Here is an 18,721-nt window from a genome sequence, read left to right on the forward strand (position 1 = left end):
ATGGTTTGTGTTGCGCCTATACCTATGTGCTCCTATTGCAATCTATTGTAACTTTACACTGCTTGCATTACTTCCTTTTTCTATTACTGCATATTTTTGGTATTGTGTACATATATCTTGTGTATATTTGTCATCCTCATACTGAGGGTACTCACTGAGATACTTTTGGCATATTGTCATAAAAATAAAGTACCTTTATTTTTAGTATATCTGGGTATTGTGTTTTCTTATGATATTGTGCATATGACACCAGTGGTATAGTAGGAGCTTTACATGTCTCCTAGTTCAGCCTAAGCTGCTTTGCCATAGCCACCTTCTATCAGCCTTAGCTGCTAGAAACACCTCTTCTACACTAATAAGGGATAACTGGACCTGGCACAAGGTGTAAGTACCTCTGGTACCCACTACAAGCCAGGCCAGCCTCCTACAAATGGAAATACTTTTCCTTGTGAATTCAGAGTTCCATGATTCTGTAAGGTGAACTGTCTGGCCTATTTGAAGTGAAAGGCTTTTGGTATCAGCTGTTTCCTAACACACCATTTATATAACTAAGTCAACTTTACAAACATTTCAAAATATATTTCAGTAGCTGTGAAAGACCATTATTTGTACTTCTGTGTGATGAAATAAATATTTTAATAGGTTGGAAAAAAAAAAGTCAGAACACTTTACTTGGTGATGTGCGAATGATAAATGTTTTTTGAAACCCAATTTTCACAGTTTATTAATACATTATATAGTTTTATCAGTAAAGCTGCATATTAGTGGGAAGGTTTTTGGACATTTCAAGGAAATTTACCGTCTGCAAATGAGTGCGCTACCACATCATGCTTTAGTAATATATTTATTAAAAGTGAGTGTTTAAACATAAACTGAGAAACATTCCTGCCCTGATGGCAAAGCTATTACTAAACTAAGAGGCAAGTCATGCTTGGATCATGTGTACCCTATATGTGTGCGAGATTTATTATACATGGAGCTAACGTTTAGTGTATTTAATCAAACAAAAGAGGATTTTTTTTCACAGCAGAAATGCTGAACTCACATATTTGAAGGTGCACTCATATGTGAGAATGAAGAAAAAGGTGACTGTAAAATACAGTATTTGCCTGGGATCACTCAATTTGAGGCCTGTTTCTGGGTCAAGTACATTAGTTAGGTCGAGTAGATTTTACGAGGCCTGCCCTTACAGCAGGCCTTACAGCCTTAAGGCAGAGTGTATTATATTGCATGTGATGGCATATCTGCAAGAGCAGATATGCCCCTTGTTGATTTTTAGACATAGATGTCAACGGGAAAGCCATTTTAAGTACGTGCTGGACACTGAGTTCCCAATCTACATGATGGCTTCACTGAAAATAGGGATGTTTGGTATCAAACATCTCATATTAATAAACCCTCACTGATGGCAATGATGGATTTATTCATACATGCACCCAGAAGGCACCTTGGAGGTGCCCACTGAAAACCTACTGACTACCCCTGTGAGGACTGACTAGTTTTACGCAGCCGGCCACATGGATTCTGGCCATGTAGGGTGAGAGCCTTTTCTCTTGGGTGGTCAAAGACAAAGCCTGATCTGGGCAAGGTGCTTACATTTACACCCACCAGGATGACCTTCAAATCTCCATTCCAAGGCAGGGGTCTTCAAAGAAGTCCACTACCCTTGGTATGCAGACCTGGCTTCACTCAAAAGAGAGATGCCACCCCCCTTCTGCCCCCCACAAAAGACCCATTTGGCACTCGGACAGGAGGGAATTTTAGTATCCAGAGAGGTGTGTCCACTCTTCAGGTCAACCACACCCCTAAGGTGAGCTTCTTGACACCACATTTAGAAGTCTATCTTGGTGTTGGCAGATTTAGGAACTCTGGGACAGGGTCATGCCCACTTCCCACAGGAAGTGGTCATATTGGGGGTGTAGTGACCCCTGGAGTAACTAGCCCATTAGCTACTATCCTACACTCCCCTAAACGCCCCTAAATTAAGTATCTAGTAGAGCCCCTGGCACCAGGAAATCAGATTCCTGCTGACCTACGAAGGACGACACCCAAGAGCTGCAAAAGCAAATCCAAAGGAGGAAGCACCTGACTTGGCCCCAGCCCTACAGGCCTGTCTGCGGTTCCTGCTGATTTGCGACAGTCTACTCGTACTGCAAGCTGCTGTTCACCCAATGCCACCTGCAGCCTCTGCCTGCAGGTCTCCTCAACTGCAAGTACTCCCGGTCAAAACAAAAAAACAGATGCCCCAGGACCCCTCTTCACCAGTCGCCCCTGGCACATGGAAAGGAGGGCCGAATGTGTCCCTCCGTCCCCGAGCATCTCAAGACTTGAACCCACCTGTTGGTTCTTCCCGACTGGGCTCCCTGTCCACACCTGCATCCTCTTTTCAACTGGACCAATCCCATCGACTTAACATTGGGTACTTGACGCCATGCTATACTTGTGCACCTGGCCGTCCCAGTGCTTCCCTGTGTGACCTGTTAGTGTGGTCCTCACCCTTTCCCAATACTTACCTTAAGTCCATGAGATTGGTCCAGTAAGTCACTATACTATACCTGAATGTAGTACTTGTTTTTCTCTCTATAGGATAGAATTGCAGCTTTTCAGAAATTGCACGGTCAGCTTCAAAACTGTAAAGATTTTTCTTGTGAAACATATTAATCTGATCGTATTGATTCTGGTACCAAAACATGTAAAGATACTTGTTATTTTTGTGAAGTGGTGTGGATCTCCTTCTTGAGTTGTCTTGTTTGTCTGTGTGTGTATTTGCCAATGTCTAAAACGCTTCTCTGATAAGCCCAAGGCTGCTCGATCATACTACCACCTAAAAAGAGCACCTTGGAATTGCTAGAGCAAGCCCCTGTCCACTAGTAAGGGAACCCCTGGAGTCTTTATTTAAATATCAAAATAAGATATATCGCACAAAGAGCCAGCTTCCTACAGTGTGCAAGTCATATCCCAGTCAGTACCAGAACCTTGTTCCAATATTTCTGCATCCAGTGATTGTCTAGCTCTTATGGGAGGCCAGGCTAAATCGCCCCTGATGGCTCTGTAAAAGTGTTTTATCAACTGTCTACTTTCGCCCCATCTGAGCCGGCCACCCAACACTTGTGAAGGCGCTCGAGCGAATGTACACCACAGTTCCCTTGCTGTACTTTCTAATTTTGTGTATTGCAAATACGGTCCAGCTCCCATCTGAAATGTGTCGTACACCTTCTGCAACGTAATTAATACCTCTCTGGGGGTAAGGATCCCCTAACAGTGAACAGCCCCCATCTCTTCACTTCTCCATGGTCATATCAATATGTATGGTGTAAAAGGGAGCGAAAGTTTCTGTCAAAGGGGGCCCTAGAGATCACCTTAGTGACTGTTTTCTCCCAGATTGCTGCCATATGGCAGATCAGATATGGGACTGGTTGATCTGCACACCCACCACCCATGAGAAGCCTCGTCATGTCCCCCGCTGCGCACCACAACCGCCGTTTTACCCAGTTATTTGTATCAGCAAGCCATTTCGCTGTATGTTGCAAGTGGGCTGCAAAATAATAATGCTGAATGTCCAGTAGAGCTAGGCCCCCATCCTCCATATCTCCCTTCAGGATCATTAAGGCAACCTTGCTACGGTGGCCCAGCCATACTAATGTGGTCCACAAACTGTCAAGACATCGGAAAAAGCTCTGACCGATGGGACATAGGGAGTTTTGCACCCTGTAGAGGCAACAAGGAAGGAACATCATCTCATTTTTTTGCATTTATTATTTTTTAAACCAAATTTTATATGATTTTACATATCAAACTGTAGTCGGCTATGGAACGTTGAAGAATTGTAGCAGCATGTGCATGTTCAATGCTTAGCATAACAAGAGCTTGAAAAACATACCCCCTACCCATACCTTGCCCACCCCCTCCCCTCTGTCATGACCCTACGGCTCATATCACATATATTATCTCAACATTAGCCATGAACAACGTTGTGCAGGTTATCTCTAGCAACAGCATATCAGTCGCATAATCTCAGAGATCATAGCTCCTGGGGATGCGACCAGTTCCCACTACCTGTGTCCTAAGGGGTCCCCCCCTCTTCACTGCACTTTCATATCCCGCCCACCATTCCAGTTCTCTTCGTCATACCACCATCCTAGTTCCCCCTGGTGGATTCCAGTTCTGTGTAATTTCCTGCTTTGCAAGTATAAAAGCTGAAACCTGCTTGAAGCTTTAGTTTTAGAAGTGTATGGAAACCAATGTAATAAGTAGCATTCTGGGGTGCAGGGGACCTCCCTCTCAATGACCTCATTAGGCACAGTAGTAACCTCCCAAAAATGCAGTAAATATCAGACAATAGCAGAGCATGTGCATGAATTCCACCCTTTTCTCACCACACCGTGGGCATTTCACATTGGTTGTGTTAAAATATTGATTTAGTCTAATTTAGTCTAAAAATAAAATGCATTCTTCTCTTCAGGAAAGTGTAAAGCCATCTAAGAGCTAAATTGCTGATTCCTGGGTTGTAAAGCCAAACTTGTTAGGTAGGTCCAAGAGGATCAGTGTGGCAAAGCCACCTTGATCCAGGGTGATTCTGATATTGTCAGTAGCCGCCAGGAAAGTTGTTTCAGTATTATGTAAAGAACGGAACCAAAATGCTTCCATTCTTCAGACTCTAATATCTGTCAGCTTTTCTAGGTCAGTGATGTACTTGCCGCCCCTTTACTTTTAATTGAATCAGCCCTAGACTATTAGTCGTGTGGCGTAAGCCAGCATTTTGCTCAAACCATTAGTGAGTGAATCTTTTTCTTCTATATGGGTAAAGGCTTTTTCACTAAACCGTTGATTGTTGCCTAACTTTCTTTAAGACAACAATAGGACCCAAGTTCGACTGAGAGAGCTGACATGGAGTCTACAGCATGTTAGTGTTGCAAGTGTTCATGTCGTCCAAAAGGAATTAGTGTCACCTAAGCTACAGAAAAATATGAAACCCTTAAGCGCAAAAACCAAGAGAAAATTGGTTCTTGTAATAGTACTTTAGTGCTTTACTACCCCTGACAAGGTGTTGAAGCACTTTTCAGTGAGTAGCATGCTACTCCGGAACCCAAAAAGGATTAGTGGTGGATTAGTATAGGGAAATATGAGTTAATTTGAGTGGTGTCTGTTAGTTGGATTGAATAGGAAAATAGAGGTATGGAAAAGTATAGAAAGTGTTATTTGGGATTAGTAAGGTGAGGTTTGGCATGAGTAAAGAGATGTATTAAGAAAGAATCTCTAGGAATGGATTTGGGAGATCATACTAGTAAAATGAGAGTTGGGATGAGTCAAAGGAGGGATACATGAGGGAGCAATTTAGGAGGGTTATTTGGGACATCATAGTAATAAGAGGTTTAGGGGGGATTCAAGGAGGGATAGTGGAGGGAAGAGTCTAGAAGGGTCTTATGGGAGATGATAGTAGAATGAGGTTTGGAATGAGTCAGAGAGTGGAGACAGAGAATACATTGCATTGAGAGGCATAGGGTGAGACATAGAGTAGTGCACTGGAGAGAGTCTGCAGCTTTTTCTTCTACAGTAGCAGTAGAGTAACAAATATATAGGTACATAAGTACATAGAGAGAGTATACATGTATAAGGAAGAGAATATATCTAGATTTAAAGTATTATTTTATAAACCCAGGCTTTCAAATGTTGCTGTAATTTAAGCTAATTTGTCTGTTTTTAGAACTAATAATTTTTGGGTTTTTTAAAATTGTATATTTTCCTCAATATTTCAATACTGAAGAACATGCAGATACAATAGTTATGATACTATTTACTTATTGTGAGACCTATAAGCGTCTCTTCAAATAGCGTACATGAAAATGGCGTATGCATATGTTAAGCATATATGCACACATAAAGTTAACCATAAGGAATGTATACATTTACGGATTCCTGAAGAGTATCTATATAGTTTAAAAACAATTATTATACATGTTTGTACAAAGAAATACAGTTATCTAGATACATACAATCAAATTATAAATGTTTATATACACAGGGATATTCAGTATATTAGTGTTTGAGTAGAGTGGTTTTGGTGGTTCTTTGTGAAATTAAATTAACTCTGTTGCTTAGATGCATTTAGATATGAGCACCTGAATACCTGCAGGGACATTAATCATAAGACCATTTGTCTCTGACAATGGGCAGGAGAAAGCGGGATGAACAATTATAATTAGAAGTGCTTCATGACCTTATGGATAGTCTCACTGAATAACGCCCTTACCATGTGGGTGAGCTGATACTAGGTCGGGGCAAAGCTCTCATGGAGTCGGGTTTCTTTAGAAAGACGGCGCCCGGTTTGGAGGCTTGATATAATCTTTGATAGAGGATAGATCCCCATAGTCTGTGGAAGTTAGGTGAGCAAGAGAAGGGTTGGTATGAGAGGCGGTGCAGATAACATCAGGGAAGGAGGAAGTCTAGGGGAGGTAAATGAGGGAAAAGAGCTCCTTACCTGGAGACTTAAGGTTAAGGAGCAGAACTCTGGAATAAGTAAAGTTTTGCCCACAGCACTTAAGGAGGGAGAAGTGCAATTAAGGGGACCTTAGTTTGCCTGATTGGTGGTCTCATCACAGTTTTTGTGGGAATATTTAAGAGTGCTTGTCCAGTAGTAAATTGTGAATATTTTTCTCTAGTCTTACCCCACTAACTTGTAGGATAGCCCAAGGAGCTTCATTGAGTCTCACTTTATTTAAAAGAGAGGTTTCCACTGTAGGCCCACTAATGTGCATGCAGTTTTGGTGTCAAAACTATATCGTAAGCCAACAAAGCCCAAATCATCATCATCTTATCCAACAATCCCCTGGTCATTCAAGGACAGTTCTCTGGCTGTGGAGGAAAGAGATGCAGGTGATTTGTATAACATCTACTTAATCCTGGTAGAGCTGGTTCGCTCGCCTGTTGCACTTGTTTAAAGTGGCCGTCTCCTTAAGTTTAACTGACATCTGCTGTGATCTTCATATCACACGTTCGAATCTATGCAAATCATCTCGGCCTTCCAGGGTTGGTAAATTTGAGTACCTATACACCTGATAAGGTTAGTACCTGTTATTTACATCTGCTAACAGCAAGTGTGTTATGTATGAATCACTGTATTAAAACAAGATGGTAATAAAGTTTGTGTAAGGAAATCTTATGCCTTTTAATAAAATACCGAGACATCCATCATTGCCTTTTCCCCCTATGTGGAGTTTAACCACCTGGTTTGCAGGATGAATACTTAAGCTCATCTCGCCAGATGTATAGATTATTTGAAAGAGGGCATTAAGATGAACGACAGCCTTTGTGTGCATGAGTTTGCTGTGCATACATTTTGTTGCCTGATTTCCTTGGCAGCCCTGACGGATGGGATATAATATTGCCGAGAACCCTGCAGTTACTCATCTGTTATGGCTGTGTCACTGTATGGTTTTCCCTTCCTTCAAGGCAGCCAGTAATTGTGAATTCTTTCTGAGAAGTGTGACTCTCAGGATGATGGACTGTGCTTCTAATTGGGTTTGACGTGTTGCCCTGTGTGCGGTGCATGACTCTTATTTTGCCCGTGAGCTTCAGAGGTTTTTTTTTTTTTTTTGGGACCACTTCACTGCTAACATTTCTGTGCTTGGTGATTCACAGGACAGGGCCCGCAACCAGCAGCTCCAGCCGCTCCAGCAGCCGTCCCTGCAGTCAACAAACCTCTCCAGCAGAACGGCACTTTGTCAGCAGGTGAGATGCTCTTCAGCGCCCTGTGATGCTGGGGGCGTTATGGAGCCCGTGGGTGATTCATGTTTTATCTAAGTACTTACTAGATGTCAGTCCTACAGTAGTTCTGAACAAGTCAAATGCTCCTCCAAGGTTCACGCTGGGGAAGTGTTGATTAGCAGCCATTGGATGAAGTTAACTTTTTTTTTTATTTTTATTTTTTATCTTAATACTGATTTCCACTACTCACCCTCGCCCTGTCGCCCCCACTCGAAGGCTCAACGCTTTTAATGTGTGATTTTCTTTTAATGTAATAGTGAGAAGTATCTGCTTATAAACCTTTTTACAACAGATGATGACTAATGTATATCTGCAGTACTGTCAGTTGTATTATCAACTGATCTCATTTCATCCACTTTAGATATCTCTGGAGCATTGTATACTTGCAGAACTGCATCGTATAGCCATTAATTGTGCATTTGTTTTTTTTTTGTTGAAGTGCGACCTATGACATTATTGCTTCAAGTCTAGAACAGTTTTTTTTAAAACGATCTGATCACAGCCCGCCAGTTTAATCAAGCTACCCTGAAAATATTTGGCAGTGTAATGCTTAGTGAACCAAATAGTGATCAATCAGTCATAGCATTTGTAAGGTACACTACTCACCCGTGAGGGTCTCAAAGCGCTGAGGGGTGTTGGGTGCTGCTACTTTTTGAACATCCAGGTTTTGAGGCGTCTCCTGAAGGTTAGCAATCATAGCATTAGTATAGTATTTATTAAGGACTGGTATTTATGTAGTGCCTTCCATTCCCTTAGCCAGGACTGGAACCTTTCAAAAGGAATCTTTTGATCTTAAACATTTGTACATGCATTCAACATTCTCTGCCTTTCTGTTTGCACAAAGCCAGTGCCTGAGAACGTGCATTGCTGTGTCAAATCATTCTTCACTGTCTGATCTGGAATAGACAGCTACCTTCTGTTGCGCAATGCAACTTACCATATTGTATGGTGGTTTGTCCATACTTTCACAGTCCCTATTGTTTCCACATTCCTTGGATGGTTTTGTATAATATTTTGTGATTCCTCAAATTATATTTTTGTGTCCTATTCGCCCTGTGCAGTCTGAATTAATTGTTTGGCATTTCCTGTGTGCATCGTCACTCTGAATGCTCGTAAATCAAATCATTCATAAATGCAAAGAAAAAGGCCTGAGTTTAATGTAGTGGGTCGAGTTGGTTTACAGGGAATTTGGGCAACATCAGACTTCCAGATGCACAACTTCTAAGTTTTTTAAAGTTTGCAGTAAGCATACTACATTCCTCTCAGTAGAGTTGTCCCTTATTCATAATCCCATTCCCCTGTAATTGAGTTAGTTAAGTAAATGTCTGTGCCTTTCTACATAAAGCATATGCAGTCTTTAGAAGCATTTTAACTGTTGTAGATTAAGTCACTCCAATTATTGAGAGGCGGTAAGCAAGGAAACCAAATTAATACCCAATAATATCAAAGTCTGTATGGTATAAAATACCTCCATCAAATGAGATTTGCTAAACTCTCCATTATCTTCAGGTAACACAATTTCTGTCTCTGAGCCCAGCTAATTATGTTTACTTGTATCCTCTTGTATATCTGTGATAGACCTGTGAACTTTTTTTAGCTGTATGGCATTATGTCCTTTACATAATGTCTTCACAAGAGAGTCTAATTTAAAAGCCTGATTACTCTCCCGAAGATTTTATTAGTGTCCATAAAATTTCTTCTACTGGTATTGGCCAATATGACTTTGTGGGACGCCCCATGAAATACTTATGAGCTAAAAGCATAGAACATGAGGCAAACGTGTAACTCTTTGATTATATTACCAGTGGATTTTTATTATTTATTCAAGGAGCTTTATAAAGCACTTACACGTCGCCCAGCAGCCACTCCAGAGCAACATGCAAGCAAAGAATGAAAAGGAGGGTTTGAGGGAAACAGGTCGATACTGGGAATCACAAAGGCTAGAGAAGGTATGAAGGAGCAGTTTAATAGGACGTATAGACAGACAGAGAGGATATGCTAATAGTTTATGGAGGTTTGGGGCGGAGGTGAGTTTGGGTTCAAAAGGAGACAGAAACAATGCAGCAGTAAATAAGGTTTTCACATCTTTCCTTAATTAGTAGTTCTCTTGATTTCTCAGCGTGCATGGCAAAGTATTCTAGAGGCGTGATCCCGGGACTTTTAGTCACTTTCCTAAGGGTTTCAATTTCTTTGGCGTATATTGAGTGGGTTGGGATACCACTGGCTGATCTCACCTTCTTGTTGTTTAGTGTGGTGAAGCCAAATGCATTTGATGCTTTTTGCATAGCGTCTTATTAGTAGGCTATGAGGATTCAGCCGAGGTTTTTTGAGGTTCATGCATGTTCTTGCTACCTGAATTTGTATTCTTTGCAGTTTCTGTAATAGTTATTTTTCTGTGCATGCATAGATGTTCTTGCAATAATCTAATTGTGATAGGATCAATGCTCTTATTAGCTCTTTGGGTTGACATGAGATTAAAAATACAACAGTGGTGGTATTATCAGTACAAAGTGCTTTTACATTCTTTGAAAATCGTACATCAATGCATCACCTCCGTTATTTTCCAGATTGCATAGTCGGTTCTGCGTATTTAAATGCTGCTCCCTTCTGAACCATTCAAATAAACAGCAAATACACCAGGTGGCATCACTTCAGATTTCTTTACAGAGCTGACCAAGATCACACTTTATAAGCAGGGCGTGTCACCCAGTGTGGCATGGAGGCTTGATGGCTAGTTCTCTCGAGAATCTGCCTACATGTATATTCACTGCTTCTTGCTGCTTGGATCAGCCCATTCTGATCAGTCCTCCGCCCAAACTGCAACCAAATGCAATCGCAATGGCTCCCAACTATTCCATGTCTGTGATATGAGGGACAATAGGTTGCATTTGTAACTGACATGTCATTACAGTACACTAGATTCTGCAGTCATGCTTTTGTGGTGTGGCCTTGTCTCTGGATTTCCACATGCTTGTAAGCTCCAAATGATATGTCCTACTATGTTAAACTATTCAACAAATAAGCTCCTCTTTAGATTAATATTGGCAAACACATTATTCAAAACGTCACTGTTTTCATCAACAAATCACTTCAGTAGAGCTGTGTATTTTCAAAAATCGTCCATTTAACAAAATAAAACAATTAATAATCTAGTATAAACTAAAATTTCAAATTCAAGTTTTAAAAGCTTATTATCTTATAAAATTAAAAATTCTGAAATTATCTTCTAAATATTCACCAATTCATTGCTACTTTTTATCTTCCAAATATTTGCCATTTTAATACAACAGACCACCAGTCAAGTATTACAGAAACCTTGCGAGGCATTCAGAAGTTGTATCATAAGACATACGTATTAGATGTAGTGTAACCAGTGAGTATTCTCCGTTCGTGAGATAAGCCCCCATGGGATAAGAGAATGAGTAAAAGTGTCTTATGCACCTGGAGTATACGAGACGGTTCCCAAGACAAAAGAGAATGTAACAGGGGAAGAACTGGGAAATATAAAGAGACGAGAGGGGAAGGAGAGAGAGAAGGGCAGTGGGATATCTTGGAACAGACACAGGTCAGTAACTAAGATCTCAGTCTTATTAGTGAGAAGTGCAATTACTTGATTTTCTCCAAATCATGGAATTTATCAAGAGAGTGCCAGGCAGCAGACGAGATCTGGGGACATATCAGACGGGTGCAACCTATTAACCACATAACACATTATACCAGCCTCTTGATTTTACCATTGTACATCTTTGTGAGTCATTTCTCATTGATTATATTATACAATCTGAGAGCAGTAATGGAGCAAAACAAGTGTCAAAGCTGCGTTTCAGTTGATTTGAGAGGCTTGCCTCACTTTCTTTCATTGCCTTGTATAAAATGTTTCACCATTGTTTCTAAAATGTACTACTCAAAGCCCTCGAGCATTTTTTTCAGTTTTCACATGGGTATTTTGTTTGGAAAAAAAAATCACCCATGTCTCGTTTTTAAACATCCCCGTCATATCTGTTACGGTTCCACAATTCAATATGCTTGAATGAGTTTGTGTGCCTTTTTTGATGTATATGGCATGGGCCTCGATAATGGTAGCCTGCTTGCAACAAAGCACCTTGATTCAAGAAAACAAATGTGTTTTTTAGCCAATTGAGTACACATAGCCGTATTGATCCAAATAGATGGCTTTGTGTTAGTCTCGTTGTAGGTCCATTTGAGTGGGCAGCGCAGCATCACATATCTCTCCAGTGCTAAATGTGAAAGCAAAGAGACCAAGTGATATCAGTAAAACGGGATTTGGAGTTGCACTATGAAGAGATACTAGAATTCTGGAATTCAAAATCTAGTCCTTCTCTAGGCCGGTGTCATGATAACCATGCTGAGTTGTGGCCGCTTTCCTACCCAAAGCAGTGTTGTCACTTACACAGTTTTTTCAAAAAGTTGTATTTAATGGGATTGATGTGTTCACGAATAGATATTGAAACCTCATTTAAGGGGAAAGGAATAGGGTAACTGTCCGTGCTAAAGAGGAAAGTTGATCCACCTATTGATCACACTCTGTCTTCTAGATAGTGTGTGGTCATAATATCATAATTATCTCCAGTCACTGTCCTGTGTAGCTGAATTCCCAAGTGTTGCACATCCCATTCCCAATCCCTCTCCCTAGGCCTCACAGTGTTAGGGTGATGGGAGGATAAAAGGGCTAATATCCGAATCAAAGGTTTTCTAGCTTACGCAACAATAATTTTTAATTCTATTAAGGACATGGAGGCGAGGATTATGCTATCTCTTTCTTTACTGTCAAACACAGCAGCCAATAAAAAACTTAAACTACATTTCCCATGAGTCTACAGCCTCTATCACCCCCAATCAGGGTCTACCCCTTCATATATATATTACATATGTATCACAGTCCTCCAAAGTCCGTCCTCTTTCTTTGCTCATTTAGAGAGTAACTTCAACAAAATAACTCCAACCATATCTTTTTCAGACTGAAGGAACAGCACAACTGGTGCAGAACGTCCAAACTTCAAGGCCCATTCCCTGGAACATGTTCAGGAAGTCTTCTCATCTGTAAACAGAAACATAGCGCCTTAATCTCTTGATTGAGGAAAAAACAGTAAAACAATTTCATAACATATCGGGAGGGATACTCAACAATCAATACATTATATCACAAATAATTTCCGAATTACTCATATCATGGGTGGGATAATCCTCGCCTCTGTGTCCTTAATAGAATTGAAAATTCTTGTTGCGTAAGCTAGAATTTTTTTAATTCTATGTTGGGACTGGAGGCTTCTGATTATGCTCGTTTAAAGCTGGTCTACGACTACAGAAGCAACATCCACAGTAGGTTTATGATAAAAAAAGTTTAAAGGTGGAATCTGAAGACCAATCTGCGGCCCGCATAATATCCTCCAATCTGGAACCCACATTAAATGCCTTCGAAGCCATAGCCCCTCTAACAGAGTGGGCTCCAACCATTGAAGTATCAATGCCCGCTTCCTGAAGCAACCAGCTAACCCATATGGCCAATGTTGCGGAAGATACAGGCCCAAAGGGTTTGTGAAGAGAAATCAATAGCTGTCCACTCGAATCCCTTCGAAATTCACGAGTGACATCTTCATACACTTTTAGACATTTTACTACACACAATTTAGCATTATCTCTAAAACTTGGATAAGAAATACATGTAGAATTTGATTTGGTGCGTTTAGTGATTCTAAAAGAGACACCGAAGGAGTAAATACCTGGAATATCCAGAGCTTTAACATCTGATACCCTCCTGCAGGAAATAAGACAAAGCAACATAGCTAATTTTGCTGACAATTGTTTCCTGGTTAAACCCTCATTGGCTGGCCAAGCCAGAAGAAACTTCAGTATAATATTAACATCCCATAAAACCGAATATTAAGGTTGAGGGGGACGCACCAATCTAATGCCACTTAAAAGTTTACAAATCAGTGGGTGCTCACCAATTGGTTTACCATCAACTCTGGGATGTTTTGCTGAAATGGCAGATCTGAAATTATTAATCGTTCTATAGGCTAAACCTTGCACAGCCAAATGTGACAAAAGATTTGCGATCATATGCACAGAGGTCCCCACAGAATCCTTCCTTTTGACCGCACCAATCCAACCATCGCTTCCAGAATGAAGCGTATCTTTTATGTGTGTTGGGTGCCAAGGATTGGAAGAGAAAGAATTGAGTGTTCTCCGAAATCTGAGAGACTTGTTCCGTTCCCCCAAAATCCTCAGGCCAGGAGGGATAACTGCTCTTCCAGAATGAGAGTATGTGGAAGGCCCTTCGGATCCGACAAGAGATCTTCCGATCTCTGAATCCGTACAGGAGAGAACTCGGTGAATCATCAAGAAGGGAGGAAACGCATAAACCGGTTCCTCTGACCATATCTGGAGGAAAGCGTCCTTGCTGAGAGCTTGCAGATCTGGTCTCCAGCTGTAAAACCGCTGAAGATGTGTGTTTAGACAAGACGCAAACAGATCTATTGAAAAAGGACCTCACAGTTGATTGAGAAATTGAAATACCCTGTGCTGCAACCTCCAGTCACTGACATCCCAAAGGTATCGAGAATTCTAATCTGCTATCACATTCACTGTGCTCGGAATATATTCCACTGTGACAGATATCTGATGGGCTAGACAAAAGTGCCAAAAGCCCTTCACAGTTTCCGCTAACATCGTGGATCGGGTTTCCCCCAGTTTGTTTATGTATTTGACAGCGGAAATGTTGTCCATTTTCAAAAGAATACAACACTGAGCCTTGACAGGGGACAACGTCTTCACTGCAAAAGAGCCTGCCAGAAGCTCTAGACAATTGATGTGCATCTGAAGTTCCTCCGGGTACCACCGTCCCCCTGTCTCCGTCTTTCCACATCTGGCTCCTCAGCCCCATCTGCTGGCATCTGACTCTGACTACCTCCGGAACCGATGCAAATATTGCTCTTCCATTCCAGGCATCCATATGGGTCAACCACCATTGAATCTCTGTCCGGGCTTCCTGGGACAACATCACTTGCTCCGAATATAAAAGGCCCTTTCAAAGATGTAAAATCTTTATTCTCTGAAGGTCTCGATAATGTAGGGGACCCGGAAAAATGGCCTGAATAGATGATGCCAGGAGGCCCACCAATCTGGCAAGAACCCAAAAGGAAATCGAAGGAGCAGACAACGCTCTCCTCAGTTCCTTCTTGATTGCCAATCTCTTTGTCAAGGGGAGTTTCAATTGAGCTGAAACTGAATCTATCCTGAACCCCAAGAAATCTTTCTCTTGGGCCGGGACCAACTGGGATTTCTCTGCGTTTGATAAACCCCAGATCCTGGAGTAAGTGAACTGTCCATGAGAGATAGAGAAGTACTAGACTTTCTTCTTGCACCTTGATTAAAATGTCTAGATAAATAAGACGGACACCCTTCTCTCGAAGCCATTGAACGACTGGCACATTATCTTGGTGAAATACCAGGGGACTGAAGATAGCCCGAAGGGGAGAGCTGAGAACTCGTAACACCTTGTTCTCCAGAAGAACTGAAGGAAACGTCGATGAGGAGCGAAAATTGGAATGGTCAGATAAGCGTCCTTGCGATCCAACCAGACCATGCAATCCCCTTTCAGCAAAAGGTCCAGAAGGAGATAAATGCCTTCCATTTTGAAATGTCAATAGACAATCCAAGAATTTAAGTGTCAAAGATTGAGAACTAATCAAGAACCCCTCCCTTCTTTTGAACCAAAAAGATGGTGCTGATGAAGCCCCTGGGGTAGAGAAGAGAAGGAGCAATCGCCCCTTTCTGAAGCAAGGCTTCGACCTCTTGATCTATGAAAGAACTCTCTTGTTGGGGAAAAAGGAGAGGAGGAGGAATGGAGACCTGTTCTGGACGTGAATAGAACTCTAGATGTTAACCCTGAATGGTTTCTAATACCCAAGCATCTTGAGTGATGCAGGACCAATTGCGTACAAACAGACCGGCTCTGCCCCCCAGAACCACTTCCAGAGAAGGAAGAAGAGTTACCTGGTTGAGTAGAGGCCTGACTATATTGTTCTCCTCTGTGAGGTCCCCTGGGATTACGTCCTCTGTATCCATGACCTTGAAGTTGGCGTTGGCTTGGTACCCCGAGGAATCTCTGCCTCTGTAGTATGGTCTGGAAGTCTGAGGACTGAACCGGCGTGACATTCGACCTCCAAAACGCCCGGCCCTGTGAAAAAGGCACTATTGAAAACCTATTTGATGGACATCTGAGCTTTGTCCAGGGCGCAGAAGGTGGCTACATATTTGGCCAAATCCTTGACAAATCTGTCTCCAAACAGTAGTCCAGTAGCTGAAGGCCCTGTATCAGATGGTGCTAATTCGGTCAGTTTTGGGTCTATGCGCAGCAGGAGGGATTTTCTACATAGAAATGGCACAATTGGCATTTCATAATAGACACATGGCTTGTTGGGCCCATTCTAATATAATCTCAGGGTCAATAATTTCTTGCGATTATTTAGCCTGCACGGCCAAGTCTAATATTTTGGTAAGCGGACCAGAAATATCTAATAATTTGTCTTGGCAACTTCCCCAGGCCCTGTCATTACCCTTCCTGGGGTCCTTGACATACTTTTTTAAGAAAGTTACCATGTGAGGATCAAGTTCCGGAGTCTGCGCAACCTTGCCAGATAAGGCTGGACGGGGGCATTCCGAGCGGAGGGTGTTCCAAACATCCTTCTCAAAGCTTTTCTGCAGTCTAGACTGCACATATTCTGCCACTTCTTGACCTGGAACCCATTCTGTGGAACGAGGGTGTATAATATTGTCAGGGTCAAATTGTAAATTTTTTCCGAGAGGTGGTGTTGCGGAATCTTCAGCGTGATGTGCTTTGCGCTTGCGGTTTCCCTGTAATTTGTCTTGAACAGGGGACTTATCTGAGTTGGAAGAGTCCGAGTCAGAATGTTGGCTAGTGTTCACTGAGGTGGTTGAGTGATTTTGGAAAGCCCCATATTCGTGATCACTTAAGACCGAGGTAACGGTCAGATCTAGGAGGTCATCAGATGACTGGCCAGACTCATTAATATTGACCTCTACTGGGGTGGGGTACCCCGAGCCTGCGCCAAAGCGCCTGAATCAAAACTTGAAAATAGGTTGTGCAAAGGAACGTAATGCTTTGACTGAAGCTTTGTTAACGGAGTCTTGCACTTGGAAGTCAAGAGCCTCCACAAGGCGCTCCTCCATGTGCTGGATAATAATGACCAGCAGCATACTCCCCATAATGTTCCTCATCTCTGAATTGTGCCATGTGTCTGTGCTTAATAGTTATATTTGAGGTCCCAAATGCGCAGTTAAATTGGGGGGAAAAAAACCTAAGTGCCTCACACCAATACAGTTTCTGACGGTCAAAAAAGAGAAGGGAGACACAAAGAAATCACTTTTCCCTCGAGTGAAGCTCTAATAGTATTTTTACAGCCCTTCCGGGCGTACTGTGAAGCGAATGCTTGCAAAATATATTCGGCGTTTATAGCCGTCTGGGGAATACCGTTTCTCCTCGCAGGGAAGACGCTCGCACAGGGAATTGCCTTTGCGCATGCGCGAGGTCCCGCGAGTTAAGCGGATTAGGGGAAAGGCCGCATTCACCTTCAGGCCTCCTCCCCGGCGGGGCTCATGAAAAAACATGTACGTTATAATAAGCGTATAACAAAACTTTTTTGAAAACAATAAAAGTCACATGAACACCTAAATTAAGAAAATGGAATACAAACAAAGCGCCTGCAGCACTTGGCCAAAACCAAGATCGTTATAGAATGAAAATTTGTTTTTTTTATTCATTGCAGGCCATCCATGGTTTGAATTGTTTTTTTTTTTTTTCCTCCCTGACAGTGCAGGTCAGGTGTTCAGTAGCTAGAGCAAACAGTAATTGAGTTACCAGGTACCCCTAGGGATCTCGATGTATGATGTAATGCCTATGTTTACCCACGCCCTTGGCTCTGCATACAGGAGGGAAACTCATCCCATTATACTTCTTCCCCATCCTAAAGAGAGCGGCACGCAGGAATACCCATTCCAGTGACTCAAATGCTTTTTTCATCATTTAGTAGCACCTTCCCTGCTCGGAGCCTTAGATCTGTTTGATGGAGGAGTGCAAAAAAAAAGTATGAATTGTTTTAGTTGTGGCTGAGCCAGTATGAATCCTGTTTGTGAAGTAACAGTAGACCAATCAAAAAGGCTGCAATATAAGGGCAGTGATTTTTGCTAAAATTTCAGTGATTAGCATATTTTGTTTGCCTGATTTCTGCAGTGGTATAAACACTCCTTTGTATATTGTGGGTGGGAGGGCCCCTTTTGTCTCACTTCCTCAGACAGATCTAAAATATGGGGAACTAGCAAATCACCACTTTCTTTATTACATTTGGTTGTTGTTCCATCACTGCTGGGTGATGTCCCCTTGCTAAGGCCTTGATTGCATCCTTTTCCTCAGCCATTTTTTAAGGGCTGTTGCAGTGGCTAACACACATGTTCCTCAAGCAAGTCAGTTCCTTAAGTAACCTCAGTTGCTGTAATCTGAACCTCAGGTGCTGTAATCTGAACCTTGGTCTTGCAGCATTTGACATTCAGCATATGCTCCATTACATTAAGGGTGGTTCTGAAAAATTATTCTCCAATTTATCGTTTAATATCTCTTGGGGAGATCACATCACATGAAGTCATCTAGCCAGTATCCTTGTGGCCTTTCTCTTTTACCGCACGGTCTCACCACAGCAAACTCACATGAGCATTTTCCTCAGAATTTCAGATTGTTTTTATTTAGTTTCCACAGCAGTCCTATTCATTATGATAGCCTTCACTCACCCTCTGACTCCTAAAGCTCATTTTCTAGCCTGCCTAGTGTACTATGAATTGACTTTACCACTCCTGCCCTTTTGTGTATTCTTATGCCCCCTTTGTCTTTAATGTCTCCCATACCATGCCACAGAGCCCACAT

General features: G+C 41.9%; 1 protein-coding gene across 1 annotated transcript in view; it reads left to right on the forward strand.

The window, feature by feature from the left end:
* The window catches only part of RPA1 (replication protein A1), a 210,108-nt gene that overhangs the window by 75,016 nt on the left and 116,371 nt on the right, over positions 1-18,721 (forward strand). The window contains exon 6 of the mRNA XM_069226140.1: positions 7,639-7,728. Within this exon, the coding sequence (XP_069082241.1) occupies positions 7,639-7,728 (90 nt within the window). The remainder of the gene's footprint in view (positions 1-7,638; positions 7,729-18,721) is intronic.

This window comes from Pleurodeles waltl, chromosome 3_1, assembly GCF_031143425.1.
Source record: "Pleurodeles waltl isolate 20211129_DDA chromosome 3_1, aPleWal1.hap1.20221129, whole genome shotgun sequence".
NCBI classification, from domain to species: Eukaryota; Metazoa; Chordata; class Amphibia; order Caudata; family Salamandridae; genus Pleurodeles; species Pleurodeles waltl.